Source organism: Rhinoderma darwinii, chromosome 10, assembly GCF_050947455.1.
Source record: "Rhinoderma darwinii isolate aRhiDar2 chromosome 10, aRhiDar2.hap1, whole genome shotgun sequence".
Lineage (NCBI taxonomy): Eukaryota > Metazoa > Chordata > Amphibia > Anura > Rhinodermatidae > Rhinoderma > Rhinoderma darwinii.
The window spans coordinates 36,015,227-36,032,985 of record NC_134696.1 but is presented as its reverse complement, the minus strand read 5'-3'; the positions used below and the strand labels follow the sequence as shown (position 1 = coordinate 36,032,985).

Sequence of the window (17,759 nt, the reverse complement as noted above, 5' to 3'; positions counted from 1 at the left end):
GTTGAAATACATGTGTGTGATGGCCGTTAGTTTAATGGCCGTCACACGTATGTATACTACGGTCGTCTGAATTCGGCCTTAGTCAGATGTTTCCATGGTTACTGAAGTACAATTATAAGCATTTCATAAGTTTTTAAACTTTTCTTGACAAATACATCAAGTTTATGCAAAGACTCAATATGTTGGATATTAGCTTCTGGGCCAAATCCTAACTGATGGCAACCCATGCTTGCCTAATCAGTGTTTGTACTTTATCACAATTTCTGTATTTTTGTTTGTCCACCGCTTTTTGAGGATTGACCACAGGTTCTGAATGGGATTGAGATCTGGCGAGTTTCCTGGCCATGGACCCAAAATTTCAATGTTTTGTTCACCGAGCCACTTAGTTATCCTTTATTCCTTGTGACATGGAGATCCATTATGCTGGAAAAAGCATTGTTCATTACCAAATTGCTCCTGGATAGTTGGAAGAAGTTGCTCTTGGAGAATGTTAGGTTACCATTCTTTATTCATGGAAGTATTCTTAGGCAAAATTGTGAGTGAGCCCACTCCCTTGGATGAAAAATAACCCCACATATGAATAGTCTCAGGATGCTTTACTGCTGGCATGACACTGGACTCATGGTAACGCTCACCTTTTCTCCTCCAGACAATCATTCTTCCAGATTTCCTAAACAGTCTGAAGGGGGCTTCATCAGAGAAAATAACTGTACCCAAGTCCTCTGCAGTTCATTTCCTGTACTTCCCATAGAATGTCAGTCCAAAGTGGCTCCTTTGCTGCCCTTCTTGGACAGCAGACCTGCCTGCAAAAGCCTTCACCCATGTGTGTGCAGATGCACTGACACCTGCCTGCTGCCATTCCTCAGTAAGCTCTGCACTGGAGTTGATCCAATCCCATAGCTCTTTAGCAGACGTTCCTGGTATTTGCTGGACTTTCTTGGGCACCCTGAAGCCTTCTTCACAGCAATTGAACCTCTCTCCTTGAAGTTCTTGATGATCCGATAAATGGTTGATTTAGAGGCAATCTTACAAGCAGCAATGTCCTTGCATGTAACCCCTTCTGATGCAAAGCAGTGATGACTGCACATGTTTCCTTGTAGGTAACCATGGTTAACAGAAGAAGACAATGATTGCAAGCACTATCCCCCTCTTAAAGCAACCGGTCTGCTCTTATAATTCAGTCAGCATAACAGAGTGATGTCAGCTGCCTTGGACTCGTTAAAACTTTTTCCTGAGCTAACGAGAAGATCACTGTATTGATATTAGTAGGTCATTTTGTGGCAGGGCTAAAATGCAGTGGAAATGTTCTTTTTTTTGGGGGGATTAAGTTAATTTTCATTGCAAGGAATGGCTCTGCAATTAATTGCAATTCATAACAATCTAGAGTTAATGCAAATTACCACTATAAAACTGAAGCAGCAGACTTTGTGAAAACCATAATTTGTGTCAATCTCAAAACTTTTGGCCAAGACTGTAATAGAAAGCTTGTAACAGTTTTATTTAACATGCTTTCATCTACACAACCAATTCATGTCTAGCTGATGAAAATTACGTGCCCAACTCATATGAAAATTACGTGCCCCACTCATATGGCATAATACCCTTAGCCGTTCGCTTAACCCCTTAACGACTGGCGTATAGTGTTTTTAACTCGGCCGTTTGGGGTAGTTCTTCTGAAGCGCTGCCTTTTCACATCGGCAGTTCAAATGAACTTTTCTCGCATCGTGCGGGGATCTACTGAAGCCCATGCTGTTGCTAACAGCCTCTGGCTTCAGGGCAACGATCGGAGACCGATCATATTTAACCCCACAGATGCGGCGCTCAATAGTGAGCGCTGCATCTGAGTGATTTTAGAGGGAAGGGGCTCCCTCTCTCATCCCACTGGCATCCCCGTGCATCGCGGGGTGCCAATGGTTTCTATGGCAGAAACCTAACAAAGACCCCCAGGTCTGCCTTTAGTGATTGCCTGTTTAGTGATGCCAGAGGCATGACCTAACAGGTGCCTGTCAGTTTTACACTGACAGGCAATGATACACTGCAATACTGAAGTATTGCATTGTATTATAAGGGTATGTTCACACGCAGTGGTTTCAGACATAATGCGGGCATTTTACACCTCGAATTACGCCAGAAAAACGCCCCTAATACGCCTACAAACATCTGCCCATTGCTTGCAATGGGTTTTACGATGTTCTGTTCCCACGAGCCATTTTTTTTAGGCGTCGCGGTCAAAATACGGCGCGTAAAATGACGGCTCATCAAAAGAAGTGCAGGACACTTCTTGGGACGTTTTTTATTGACTCTATTGAAAAAAGCTCCAAAAACGGCTTTAAAAAACGCAGCGAAAAACGCGAGTGGCACAAAAAACGTCTGAAAATTAGGAGCTGTTTTCCCTTGAAAACAGCTCCGTATTTCCAGACATTTTTAGTCTAGCGTGTGAACATACCCTTAGGGTATGTTCACACGCAGAGTCAAAAACGTCTCAAAATACGGAGCTGTTTTCAAGAGAAAACAGCTCCTGATTTTCAGTCGTTTTTTGTGCCACTCGCGATTTTCGCTGCGTTTTTCGCTGCTTTTTTTATGGTCATTTTTGGAGCTTTATTCAACAGAGTCTATGAAAAACGGCTCCAAAAATGTTTCAAAAAGTGTCCTGCACTTGTTTTTCGCTGCCTTTTTTTTACACGTAAAAAAAAAACGCCGCAAAAAACACTCCGTCGCTCCGAAAAACGGCTGAAAATAGGCCGTGTGAACATACCCTAATAGTGATCAAAATATCACACAGTAAAGTCCCCTAGTGGGACTAAAAAAAAACGAAAAAAAAAGTTAGATAAAGTTTGAAATAAATAAATAAATGTCCCAAGTAAAAAAAAATTAAAAACCCACGTTTTCCCCTTACAAAATACTTTTACTTTTCTTCATAATAAAAGTTACGCATATTTGGTATCACCGCGTCCGTAACGAGCCCAACTATAAAACGGTTGCATTATCTAACCCGCACGGTGAATGCCGGAATTACTGTTTTCTATTCATTCTACCTTCAAAAAAATTTGATAAAAAGTGATAAAACCGTCGCCTCTATTCCAAAACAAAAGCCCTCATACAGCTGCATCGATCAAAAAATAAAAAAGTTATGGTTCTTAAAATATGGCGACACAAACACAAATAATTTTGAAAAAAATGTGTTTTTACTGTGTAAAAGTAGAAAAACATAAAAAAAACTATAAAATTTGGTATCGCTGCAATCATAACGACCCGCTGAATAACGTTATTATGTTATTTATGTCATATGGGAAACGGCGTAAAATTAAGGCGCAGAAAAAATGGCGAAATGTCAGGTTTTTTTCCAGCACCCCACTAAAAAAAGTTAATAAAAGGTTAATCAATTAATTATTTGTACCCCAAAATGGTGCTATTATAAAATAAAACTTGTCCCGCAATAAAAAAATCCTTATACATGTAGACGGGAAAATAAAACGTTTGTAGCTCTTTGAATGCAACGATGGAAAAAACTAAAAAATTGCTCGGTCATTAAGGTTTAAAATACCTTCGGTATTAAGGGGTTAATAAATAATTATCTATGTGACAGAGAACTGTTTTCCTGAGCTAAACTCAATGTGAAGTGCATCCAATTATCTACAATATACCCATATTATATAAGGTCACACGGATATTTCCGACTGCATCCTTGCAATGTCTGGCATACTTATCATACCCAGTGCAATGATTTATATAGACGTAAAGATTCAATAATCCCAATATCCAATTTTTTTTTTTTATTCCTGATCATTTACAGATTTACCTTAAGCAATTTGATGAGCTTTTTACCAATGCCTTCATGTACCGATAGGTCTACTGCTGCAGTACATTGAGGGAGAATCCTGCTAAGAATGCCCACTGATCTCTGTAGAAAGAAAACAATTATGATTTAAGTGACAAAATATTATTATTAATAATTCAATAATTATTATTAACTTACTCTATGTATCACCATATTTGAAAGACGCCTCAGGGTATGGATAAAGGTGATCTCATCTTTTGTGCAAGTAGGTGTATACAGATCACTAGTAACAGTAATCTAATAGGCTGTTACCATGAGATCACTGTTATCAATGCTCTGTGTATGGGGACAGAAGGGAAAATATATATAAATGAATAAATATAGTAAAATGTAAAAAAAATAAAATAGATAAAACAATAAAAATATAATAAAACAATTAAAAAAAATAAGAATTTAAAAAGTTCCTCTTCCCAAAAAGTATTTCTCAAACCCAAAAGCACCAGTATTAGACAGACTGCATGACACAAACACATTTTGCATGGACGTCAGGAGCTCAGACAATAATATGTTCCTGTCACATAGACTGTACATTACCCTAAACGTACAATAATTACTCCCAGTCACCAATTTCTGAGTGTTCTACTCCAGACATATCTGCTTTTGCACCTTCATTAAAAAAATTCTGTACTTAAATAATTATCATTTAAAACTAAAATAGGGTCTTGGTCCCTGACGCTATAGGGACGCCATTTGTTACAATGTACACATATTTGGCATTGCTATGCACGGGGGAATTGGAGAATTCATGTATGAAATAATATTCATTAAACAAGCTGCCTTAAGACAGAATATAAAGGAAAAAATATGGAAGAATTATTTTAATTCTGTTTGAAAATGTTTGCCTACAAAACATACAGACCAACTAATTCATTGATATTGTTTTGAGCATCAATGCAGAAACAAGGGTTAAAGGGTTAACAAGGATTGTAAATTGGAGATTATTTTTCTCACCAAAGTTAAATTGACTTTCAGTTCTACGGATTATTAGAATATAAACCATTTAGTAATGCAGCTGGAGTGTAAAGTATGAGCGCGGCTACAGTGTAATAACAAGTGATTATAAGAACAATTCATTTACTTACAGTTAGAATGATTCCCTCGTTACTGCTAAGCAGAGACAAACATCTTCTACTTATATCAACTCCTCGCTCCTAAAAATGGAATCAGTAATGTGAATATCTGTGAATATTTAACTCTGAAGTAAACTCCTTCACACTTGTGTATGAAAATACAGATCAATTACAGATGCGCAATGCGGATCTTTGTTTTTACAATTTGTTACGTTTTTGTTTCTGTATTGTATCCGTTTTTGTTTTGTATTATGTTCTGAGTTGTCCGTTTTTTGTCCATAATTGTATTACTTTTATTAAAAAGACACTCCGGTTATCGTGGCACCCGTTTGAAATGTACACTTCCTAAAAGGTAGGGCAGTTCATCCCGACTATGGTTATGTCAAGTGACCTCACTGTGACCGGCCGATTCCTACAGCATCTGCATTGTGGACCGGAAGTCATTTTCACTATACATTCCCATGAGACTCACATTGAGCGTCTCACAGGAATGTATAGTGAAAGTGACTTCCGGTAATCATTTCAGACGCTGTAGAAATCGGCCAGTCACAGTGTGGTCACGTGACATAGCAAGAGTCGGGATAGTTTAGAAGCGAAATGCCAGGTAAGAGAATGACCTGCCCTACCTTTTACCAAGAGTAGTTTCCGAACGGGTGCCACAATAAAAGCATTCATTAGAGTGCTCCTTTTAAAAAAACAAAAAAACATTTTTTTACTTTTTGGATATGTTCACATGGGCTATTTTCGGCTGAAAAATCAGAAGTAGAACGCCTCCAAACATCTGCCTATAGATTTCAATGGGAAAAACGGCGTTCTGTTCAGACGGGGCATTTCTTACGTGGCCGTTTTTCAAAACTGCTGTGTAAAAACACGGTCACGAAAAAGAAGTGCATGTCACTTCTTCAGCCATTTTTGGAGCCATTTTTCATAGACTCCCCTTTTCAGAAGATTTTTGCTAAGCATATACACATACCCTTAACCCCTTCCCACAATTTCACGTACAGTTACGTGATGGGAGCTGGTGTTTTCCCGCAATTCCACGTAGAAGAGATGGAGCTGGCTCAGGAGCTGAGCCAGCGACATCACCACAGGGTGACAGCTGTATGCTACAGCTGGCACCCTGAGGTATCGGCCAGGACCAGAGCTAGCCTCCGATCCGACCGATTAACCCCTCACATGCTTCAATAGAGATCGAGGCATGTGAGGAGTTTATAGCCACCGGCACCCCAGCAACGTGATCGCTGGGTTGCCGGTGGCTGCAAAGGCGATTGGAGGCCTAATATTTACCTCCCGGTCTGCCAGTAACGGAATCTTCCTATGCCCCGTCGTCGGCGGGGCCCAAAAGGCTTCCGGTACCATCGGCAAGATGGCGCCGGCTCAGCTTCCGGCTCAGAAGCTGAGCCGGCGTCATCAGCAGTGGGTGTCCACTGTATGTTACAGCGGACATCCCACTGTAAAGGCAGGAACCGGAGCTAGCTATCTGTGCTCCAAAAGCCAAATGGCGCTCCTTCTCTTCTGATCCTTGCCGTGTGTCAAAACAGCAGTTTATGACCACAAATGGGGTATTGCCGTACTCCAGAGAAGATGCTTTACAAATGTTGGGGTTCTTTTATTCCTTTATTTGTTGAGAAAATGAAAACTTTTGAGCTAAAGCTAAGCCTTATTGGAAAAAAAGGATTTTTTTTATCTTCACTGCCCAATTGTAATAAAATCTATGAAACCCCTGTGGGTTAAAAATGCTCACTACACCCCTAGATGGATTATTCAAGGGGTGTAGTTTCCTAAATGTAGTCACTTTTTTGGTGTTTTCACTGTTTTGGTCCCTTAGGGGCTTTGCAAATGCGACAGGGGCTCCGCAAACCATTCCTGCTAAATTTGAGCTCCAAAAGCCAAATAGTGCTCTTTCCCTTCTGAGCCCTGCCGTGTGTCCAAACAGCCGTTTATGACCACATGTGGGGTATTGTTTTACTCGGGAGAAATTGCTTTACAAATGTAGAGGTGCACTTTCTCCTTTAGTTCTTGTGGAAATTAGAAAAAATTAGTTAAACCTACATTTTCTTTGAAAGAATGTAGATTTTCATTTTCACGGCCTAATTCCAATAATTTCTGCAAAAAACCTGCAGGGTCAAAATGCTCACTATACCCCTAGATAATTTCATCAAGGGGTATAGTTTCCAAAATGGGGTCACTTTTGGGGGATTTCCAATGTTTTGGTACTGCAAGAGCCTTTCAAACCTGACATGGTGCCTAAAATATTTTCTAATAAAAAGGAGGCCCCAAAATCCTCTAGGTGCTCCTTTGCTTCTGAGGCCAGTGCTTCAGTCAATAAGTGCACTAGAGCCACATGTGGGGTATTTCTAAAAACTGCAGAATCTTGGCAATATATATTGAGTTGCGTTTCTCTGGTAAAACTTTCTGTGTTACAAAAAAATAGATGAAAAATGAGAAACTTTCTAAATGCTGTTTTGAATACTTTGAGGGGTAAAGTTTTTAAAATGGGTGACTTATCGGGGGTTTCTAATATATAAGTCCCTAAAATCCGCTTCACAACTGAACTGGTCCCTGTAAAAAATAGCCTTTTGAAATTTTCTTGAAAATGTGAGAAATTGCTGCTAAAGTTCTAAGCCTTGTAACGTCCTATAAAAATAAAAGGATGTTCAAAAAACGATGCCAATCTAAAGTAAACATATGGGTGATGTTAATTAGCAACATTTGTGTGGTATTACTATCTGTCTTACAAGCAGATACATATAAATGTTGGTGTTTTTCACAATGAAATACTTAATGTATCGAGCAAATTTTGCCAGTAACATAAAGTCCAATGTGTCACGAGAAAACATTCTTAGAATCACTTGGATAGGTAAAAGCATTCCGAAGTTATTACCACATAAAGTGAAATATGTCAGATTTGAAAAAATTGGCTGTGTCCTGAAGGCCAAAAAAGGCTGCGTCCTGTATACATAGAAGCTGTATCGTTCTCTCTCAGCCAATTCCGTCAGTTCAGTTGGACTGATAGCTTGAATGAGAGTGGATCCTGTGTGTCTCTGACACACAGAATCCATCTAAGGCCTCATTTACACGAGCGTATGCGTTTTGCGCGCGCAAAAAACGCTGCGTTTTGCGCGCGTATGCATGGCGTATGCACTGCGTATACGCAGCCTTGTTGCGTTTTAAACGCGCAAAAGGCATTTGACAGCTCCGTGTGTCATGATGCGCGGCTGCGTGATTTTCACGCAGCCGCCATCATAGAGATGAGGTAGTCGAGGCCCGTCACTGTCCAAGGTGCTGAAAGAGCTAACTGATCGGCAGTAACTCTTTCAGCACCCTCGACAGTGAATGCCGATCACAATATACACCAACCTGTGAAAATAAAAAGACTTTCATACTTACCAAGAACTTCCTGCTTCCCCCAGTCCGGGCTCCCGGCCGTTGCCTTGGTGACGCGTCCCTCTCTTGCCATCCGGCCCCACCTCCCAGGATGACGCCGCAGTCCATGAGACCGCTGCAGCCTGTGATTGGCTGCAGCCTGTGCTTGGCCTGTGATTGGCTGCAGCCTGTGCTTGGCCTGTGATTGGCTGCAGCTGTCATTTGGACTGAACTGTCATCCCGGGAGGTCGGACCGGAGTTATCGGTAAGTCAGAACGTCTTTTTTTTTTTACAGGTTCATGGATTTTCGGAGCGGAAGTCACTGTCCATGGTGCTGAACCAGTTTAACGCTTTCAGCACCGTGGACAGTGACTGTCTCCTGACGTCGCGTACCCGAACATTTTTTACCGGTTTCGGTCAAAACGAGTTTGGCCGAACCCGGTGAAGTTCGGTGCGCTCATCTCGAATTTGACACTCCGTTTGGATGTTTGTAACCAGAAAAGCACGTGGTGCTTTTCTGTTTACATTCAGGAGTTTGACAGCTCTTGCGTGATTTTCGCGCATGCAACGCAGGACCGTCAGTGTGGCATGCGTTGTTTTCACGCACCCATTGAAGTCAATGGGTGCGTGTTGCGTGAAAAACGCAAGAATATAGAACATGTCGTGAGTTTTACGCAACGCACTCACGCAGCGCAAAATTCACGCATCGTCTAAACAGCCCCATAGACTATTATAGGTGCGTACGACACGCGTGAAAAGCACGCGCGTCGCACGCGCGTATAATACGCTCGTGTAAATGAGGCCTAATAGCGATCAAATCTAAGTTCATAACAGGATACATAGAAGCTGTATCGTAAAAAGTGGAAACAAACATTAATAAAAGTAAATCAGAAAAGTGCTTAAAAACACAAAACACATTGATTTAATTTAAAAAAAACAACAATTTAAATGTGTACAAAGCCTTTAAAGGGAATCTGTCACATCGAATATTCTGTCCAATCTGCGTGCAGAATGTTATAGAGCAGGATTTGGTTTTTTATTTCAATTCCTGCTCATTCTGAGATTAGGAGTCCAGTGGACAGTCCTTCCATGTATGCGTCTACAGAAATAACGGTCATTCGCTAAATAGGACCGCCCACTAGACTCCTAAGCACATAGTAAACAGGGTAAACAGGGATTAAAATCAATGAATTACAAGTTACACTAAATCTTTTCCTACAAAAATATATCGACTCAGCAAATCCTGCTGTATCACATTCTGCCTGCATATCGGACTGCATATTCAGTGTGACAGGTTCCCTTTAATTATTTTTTGGATGTTTTTGTAATGTCACTGATATGCGGAGGTAAATTATGCTCATGTGAACTATGTAAAAAAGGAACATATATTTTTAAAATCAACACATTGACTTCTATGGCCTAAAAACTGTACCAATACGGATCTGTTGGAACATGTAGAGTTGTTTGTTGTTGTTTTTTGTAAATAATGCTTAATCATTGTATCATGAAAACTTCTCAAGCTTTCTTATATTTAATTTTCGTAAATGTTTTGCTTAAATTCCTTACAATTTTAAAGATCTCTGCTTGCTATTACTGAACAAAGACATTCTTGTCTAGAATGGCTGATAAATTGTACAGACGTAGTCCTGCCGATAGCTCAGGAGCGGATACAGTTGTATACAGGCAATTTTCTGTGAGCTAAATAGCCAGGACTCCAGGCTAATACATTTATCAAACATTGTACCAAAAGCAGGACAGGAGAGTGATTTGTGCTGCTGATGTATTTAGACAGAGAATTATCGAGATTTAATAAAAGTGTAGTAAACTCTCGGCTGAGAGAAATACCAGGACATATTGTAAGTCTCTAGATGTAAACAAAAATGTTTTTATTCACTGACAGAAAACAGAAATCTATAAAATGGTGACGGAATGAAACACAGAGTATATTAGAAGTTGCATCATTTTTAATTATACAATAATTCATTTCTGATACAAAAAACAAAAAGTACAAACTTTTTGCAAAATAAAAACATGTAGTACAATAATAATCTGTCAATTCAATTTAATTTATACTGATTTAGCTACAGTATAAGAGCAGCTGATTGGTTGTTATAGAATACAACGCATTGGGGGAGATTTATCAAAACCGATGCAAAAGAAAAGTGAAGAGGTTTTCCATAACAACCAATCAGATTCCAGATCTCATTTAGCGACCCCCTATAAAAAAAAAGAAAAGGAAAAAAGCAACCTGATTTGTTGGTGCGGGCAACTTCTCCACTTTTCCTTTGCACCACTTTTTATAAATCATTGCTGCTTATGTTTATTTCTCCTCTAAGTAAAAAGAAGTAGCTGAATCATTTTAATTTAAATGAATACGATCACATGATAGATAATATATCACTTACCTTGATTTCATAATTTGCTTCAAGTGATAAATTAAACATTAGTCCAAGCATTGCAGCCAGAATGTCTCTATGTCCCTCTCCCAGAGCAGGGGAGTTGCACTCATCCTAAAAGACATATAGTGACATTAGGCATTGATTCGAGGCACATCCTTGCAGTAGGACAGTCGTGCTTTTGATGAGAATGGATAATTCAGCCTTATTCACATGTCATTATTATGGTTCTGTACAACTTCCATGTAGTTCGGGCCATAACATACGTCTATGGGGCCCTACTAAACCTCTGCATGCCTCCAATATCATACAAATAGATCAAACATTTCTTATTTTAATGAAAACCTAAAAGTGCATTTGTATTTACAACCATTTTTTTTTTATATGACTTTTTTGGCATGGCATCTGTGCCATGGTGGTCTACTGATTACAGTAGAAATAAAAGCGAATAAAGCACGGCGCCATATAGTGCAGATCACCAGGAGTAATTGTGCTGACCTCTGGAGGTTAAGTACAACTCTATAATGGACTATAGGAGGACCATGAAACTGCTGCCTGGTTCAAAAGCGGTAACTAGAGTTAATTACCACTAGGATTAATTGTGAAAGAGAAAGAAAAAAGCTTGGCCTGATACTTGGCCTGATGATGATGCTAGTTCAGTGTCGAAACGCGTAGCCTCTTGCAATAAAGCTTGTGCTATCTTAAATATCTCCTATTTCCTTCCAACTTTATACCAGCAGCGCTGTATATGGTTCACTATTTTTTATTTCTCTTCCACAATTACTCATTACAGTGGGTTCCTTGTATTCTCTCTCACTCCAAGGCTTGATCCATAGATTTATTCTCATTGCCACATTTGAAGTTCGTTGTTTTGCCTTCCTCTGTACCAACATTGCAGCATAGGTTTAACTGTTACTGTAGAAATACGGCCTCATGATTATGGCCATATTATGGCTCAGCACAATTTCTGAGTTGTACAGGATATAATTCAGAATACGCCTCTGCCATGTACGTCCAAGCATAGATACTAGGATTCTTTCCTAAACCAAAACGCCTTATTAAGTAAAGACACATATAGTAATGTAAAATAAGATAGTTATAGGGGGCAGGAATCAAGCTTATACAAGTCCAACTTAGATTATGAAATGACTTCTGGAGCTCTGCTCTTTGGGTTACCTTGTGAAGGAAGCTGAAAGGTAAATACTGTAAAATTAAAGGGAATGTGTTGCCAGAAAAACATGTTTGTTTTTTTTTAATTAAACATTTAGTGTGTGGGTGATTAAACATTGTTCAAATTTTTTTTATTTTTTTCACGAGTCAGGAAATATTATAAATTAATTCTAATCTATAATATTTCCCATTTCTGGTCACTAGATGGAGCTATTCCCAAAATTGCAGCATTGCAAAATTGGGTAAAAAGCCCTCGCTCTAGTGAGCTCTCAGCATCCCCCCCCCTCCTTTATCCTGGCTAGTGCCGGGATAAACGAGGGGTTTGAACGGTGTAACCTCCTACACTGTGTGTCGCCATTTTTTGAGCTAACACACAGTGTAGTAGGTTTACATACAGTAGTAAACACACACAAACACGAACATACATTGAAATCTCTTACCTGCTCCTGCCGCCGCGGCTCCCTCCGACCCGTCCGCTCCGTCTGCTGCCGCTGGTCCAAGTGCACAAGTCCGGAAGCCGCAACCGGAAGTAGTAATATTACTGTCCGGCCGCGACTTCCGGTCCACAGGAAAATGGCGCCGGACGGCGCCAATTTCAAATTGGACTGTGTGGGAGCGGCGCATGCGCAGTTCCCACACAGACGCCGTACACACAAGTGAATGGGACGGGAGCCGTTCGCAGTCCCTATGGGACTGTGGCTGCCGTATTCCATGTCTGTATGTGTCGTTAATCGACACATACAGAAATGGAACAAAAAATGGCAGCCCCCATAGGGAAGAAAAAGTGTAAAAATAAGAAAAAGTAAAACACAAACACACAAATAAATATAAACGTTTTTAATAAAGCACTAACATCTTTAACATATAAAAAAATAATTTGTGATGACACTGTTCCTTTAAGCATTGCATATCCAGCATTAAGTAGTGTCAATGATGGCATTCTTAATTTGTATTTCATCTGCATAAAATTAACATGATATATTAAGGAGAATTAGAATGGATGTTGCATATTTTGATAAAACATCTTCTATTTGGATAATGAGATTCTCCACATCACCGGGACAAGCAGCTATCAATTTGTCAGAGCAGGAGTCGTAAACTAAACAAAGATGCCAGCTAGGCGTAATCCCACAGTTAAAGACATCAGAGATTATTTATAAATGCAACTAAAACGACGAGCGACCAATTAATCAATTATTCAGAATCCAGAGCTGTACATTACAATGTTATACTGGTGATCTGATCACTTACTTTGTAAATCTCCTACACATTTTGTCAGCCACTAACTTTATATTGTAGGTCAAATTTGTTTTGGAATGTCTTAACTAAACTTCTGACACAAAACTGGGGTTTGGGCTTTCTACATAAAACCATTTTGTTCTGAAAATTTGTGGGGGTTCAAGTTTATAGACAACCACCTATTCAGCATGTAGGAAGATAAGTTTAAGGAAACATATTGTGTTGATCTTGCTGTCCTATCTATGGGCAGCATGTCACTTTAAGCTTAAGAGTCCAGTGGGTGGTCCTACTCACTGATCGACTGTAATCGCTATATGCATGCTCACACAGGGAATTCTGTTACTAGGTGAGTAAGACTGCCCACTGGACTCTGAAGCCCAGAGTGAGTGTAGAATTAGATCAATAAATTCCAACTTACACTGAATCTTTTAGCACAAAACTATATCTATAATATGCTACCCGCAGATGGTACGGATTATTTAGTAATAATTTTAAAATGTTGGTTTCTAAAGATTTACCTATGAATTTCACCAGAATGAAATATTTCCCATTATTTACAGAAATATGACAGAAAATCAATGAGACACATAGCAAACATATCTTAACATGTTATAATGATACAAATGCTGTGACACATAACAGGCTAATAAAAACAAATACTTATAATTTAAGGGTCACTTACCACAACCAGTAAGCAGGCGTCCCAGAATTCTAATGAACCTGCCATCTGCCTCCTCATAACTTCATCCTCAGTAAGATGTCCTATTATAGCAATACATCGGACGCAATGTTCCATATTTACTAGAGATAAATGCAGGTTCTTCTGTAGAATATACAAATTGCTCTAAGTCAGACAAATGGATGACATATTTGACAAGTACAGTACGGTTCATCAGATTTTTATGTTGCAAGCAATATACTCATATAAACTAGAGCAGTGGTCGCCACCATTTGTAGGTTGCGAGCCACTTTTAAATAAGACAGACAGTGTTGATCCACACTGAATAGTAAAAGTGAAGAGTCCTAATAAATATATGGTCTGTTGATATTGCTTTTGCCATAGTATTTACTGCCAGGAATATGTTTTTACCCTTTTTTCAAGTTCTAGTAATGCTATGAAATCCTTTGTGCCATTAGTGCACAACAGTATGAAGAGATGCCAACAGCTGAAGAGACACATACCGGGGGGGCCCAATTGCCACATATGGCTCCTGAGCCGCTGATTGGGGAACACTGAGCCAGAGAGTAAAATATAGACACAGCAGTCAACACAAGCAACATTAATATAAACATGTATCATAAAAATAACACTACACACACATTGCTAGCCTACTAAAATATGTCTTGTATATGTCATGGCTCTAATGGGAACCAATAGAGTCACTTCCGATGTACAGTACATTAGGCCTCATGCACACGACCGTAAAAACACCCGTTATTACGGGTTGTAATTACGACCCGAAATAACGGGCCCATAGACTTCTGTTGGCCACGGGTACCTTCCCGTTTTCTTACGGGAAGGTGCCCGTGCCGTTGAAAAAGATAGAACATGTTCTATTTTTTTATTTTACGGGCCGTGCTACTATACTTTATAATGGGAGCACGGCTCGGAAAAACGTCCGGCTGCCCGTGGCCGGCCGTGCCCGGCCATGCTCGTAATTACGAGTCGTAATTACGAGCACGGTCGTGTGCATGGGGCCTTATATAATTTAATAAATAGCCATTCCTAATATTATGTTAATATGTGAATACATTTCCTTATAGGAGGATTAATAAAATATGACTGCAGAAAAAGTCAAACTCACTACAGCAGACTGTAGTTCACTGCTTTTAGCAGCAGCCTGAAGTATGCTCATGGGTAGAAATAACAACCAATCAAGCTTGAAAAAGGTCCTAAGGTTGGACAGAAACGTTGCATCCTGTTTTGCTGTTTGAAATAAATCACCTTTATTTTCCATACCGGAGTGCTGCAGGATTTCATTCTATATACATATATACAGTCACATTATTATGACCACCTCCTACTTTCAACGTCGGCAGCGCGTAGCCCATGAAGGAAGTGATGTGTCGTGAGCTGGCTTGGTGGATATATAAGGTGTGCGATAGGTTGTCTGAACACACATCACTTGTTGTTGCCATGGGAAAAAGGAGCGATTTATCAGAGTTGCAAAAAGGAATGAGTATTGGCTTTCGGGCCAAGGGTGGAAGTGTCATATATACAAATTTGCTTTTGGCAAAATAAACCCTTTTCCCAACTAACCCTAAAGAATAATTTGTAACTCTTATTAGGCTATTAAAGCAAATAAGACGAACCACATGATTAAAAGTTAAACGTGCTTGCTGCTAGAACAAAGTAACACCGTAGGACAATGCCTACGCAAGGTAAGAAGTGCAATATCAATGATGCCGGCGACTGCAGAACGCCAGGCCCAATTTGAGGTGTAATTGACAGAGCCAGCAGCAAAAGCACGATATTTAAAAGTCTATTGAGAGCCCCCCCGACATATTTCACCACACAAGTGGTGTCTTCAGGGGTACTGGGGCTAATGACAGCGTGCCGCCGATTTCTGGAATTAAAATAGAGTCCAGAAGGATGCAGTGAGAAAGAAGTCTCCCAATCAGATGTTATCGGCAGAGTGAAACCTCCCATAATTTTGACAGGCACTTAGACCGTCCTGTGTCAGTTTCAAAGCGATAGCCAATAGAGTGACTGGATGATGGACCAATCCGATTCAGGTAGAGAGGTCAAGCCTCTCATAGTGTGATGAACACCCGTATTGGCCAATGAAAATGCTGTGTAAGTGGCCTATGTTGTAGTCAGGTTGGCGCATGCGCATACGAAAATTTCGCAGAGATAGAAAAATACTGATGTGCCCGTTATTAGCGCAAGAAATGTCATTCCACTTTCCCACTGTGAAGACCAGTAGCTACTAGCATGGCATAACATAAAAACTAGGAAGTCCCAGAGACTTTAATCTGCTGGGTATATTATACAGACTTCTCTGTCAGATGGAATCCATAAAGGATACTCAATTATAGGATAAATGTATGTGTCCGAAAACGGAAAACAGCGTGGCTGTCAATTTGTTGTAGTAAAGACTACACAATGCTTCGATAATGAAAGTAAATAGTAAACAGTATTTGTCATTATGTTTCAAAGAGGTAAAGTCTCTACAAACAGAGACCCCTCTGTATCAGAACACATTATTATGGAAAAATGTATCCATATTTAGTAAAGTATTTTTGTTATAAAACCCAAAAGAGAGGTTTAGAGATAGTGTATCCTTAGTTGATAATCATAAAAAGGCTGCAAAAGTGAAGCCTTCATTAAGTCCCATGGGATTCAAAGTCCCATGGGATTCAAGGGTGGAAGTGTTTCTCAAACAGTGCAGTTTGTGAACTGTTCGTGTACTGCTGTGGTGAAATTGTATCGTAAGTGGACAAATGGCCCCATTGGGAATAATCGACGTGGAAGTTGCGGAGCACCACGTGCCATTGATGTGAGAGATGAACGTCTGCTACGTAGGTGCGCGAGGGCTAAATGACACTCTACAGTAGAGCAGCTCATCGTGAAAATCAACCAGGGGGCTGCCAGACGTGTGTCTAAAACAACAGTTCAGCGTACCCTACTGCGTATGGGGATCCGAAGCAGACGGATGGTAACTGCTCCTGTGCTAACATAGATGCATCGGAAAAAAAGGCTTAAATTTGCACGGCAGTATCAGAATTGGACCACCAATGATTGCCAAAGGGTTGCCTTCTTCGATGAGTCACATTTTCTGCTTCATCGAATGCATGGACGTTGGTGTGACAGGCGAGAAACATCAGAGAACGAAAACCCTGCAACCGTTGCTGGAAGAACACAAGCTGGTGGCGGCAGCGTCTGGGAAATTTTTTCATGGCATTCTCTGGGCCCACTCATCCATGTGGAAGGCACTCTGAACCGATTTGGGCATGAATCCATCATTGCAGATCACGTCCACCCATATATGCTGTTTGTCTTCCCTGGGGCAGATGGAATCTTCCAGCAAGACAATGCCACATGGCTAGAAATGTCCGACAGTGGTTGGAAGAGCACGATCAAGACTTTCAAGTACTTCCCTGGCCCCCTAATTCACCAGACTTGAACCCAATTAAGCATCTGTGGGACCACCTCGATCGTCTTCTTCGCTCTATGGATCCTCCCCCACGCACCCTCCAGCAAATGTGGGATGCACTGCAGTCAGCATGGCTCCAGATACCTGAGACAACCTACCAGCACCTTATTGAGTCCCTCCTTGCTGCTGACCATGCTGAACACGGCGGTCTATATGGATATAAGCTCATGGTCATAATAATGTCACTCGACTGTGTTTATATATATATATAGATATATATAGATATATATACACACAAACATGTGTTTTGTGAGTGAAATTATACAGGTTGTCTGGTTTGTGATGCAATGTGATCATTTGAACTATTTTTGTTCATAGATTCCCCTCCCAGCTGCTGGTGGCAGGTGGTTAACCGAAAGCCAGCTATTACTGCAGTGTAAATTATTCAATTTTTTTTGCATGGAAAATTAAGCAATATGTGGTACCTACTATTTCTAAACTAAAGCGGATGGGAATGCCAAGCCAAGAGCCATGCTGGAAGAACCTTCCACCAAACTAAACTAGACAATCCTTTTGTTTATGA

At 40.2% G+C, this 17,759-nt stretch overlaps 1 protein-coding gene across 1 annotated transcript in view; it reads right to left on the bottom strand.

The window, feature by feature from the left end:
• TTC12 (tetratricopeptide repeat domain 12) overlaps nt 1-17,759 on the bottom strand; it is a 103,795-nt gene that overhangs the window by 18,175 nt on the left and 67,861 nt on the right. Inside the window, 4 exon segments of the mRNA XM_075840981.1 lie at nt 3,800-3,901; nt 4,921-4,989; nt 10,680-10,784; nt 13,762-13,902. Coding sequence (XP_075697096.1) covers nt 3,800-3,901; nt 4,921-4,989; nt 10,680-10,784; nt 13,762-13,902 — 417 coding nt within the window.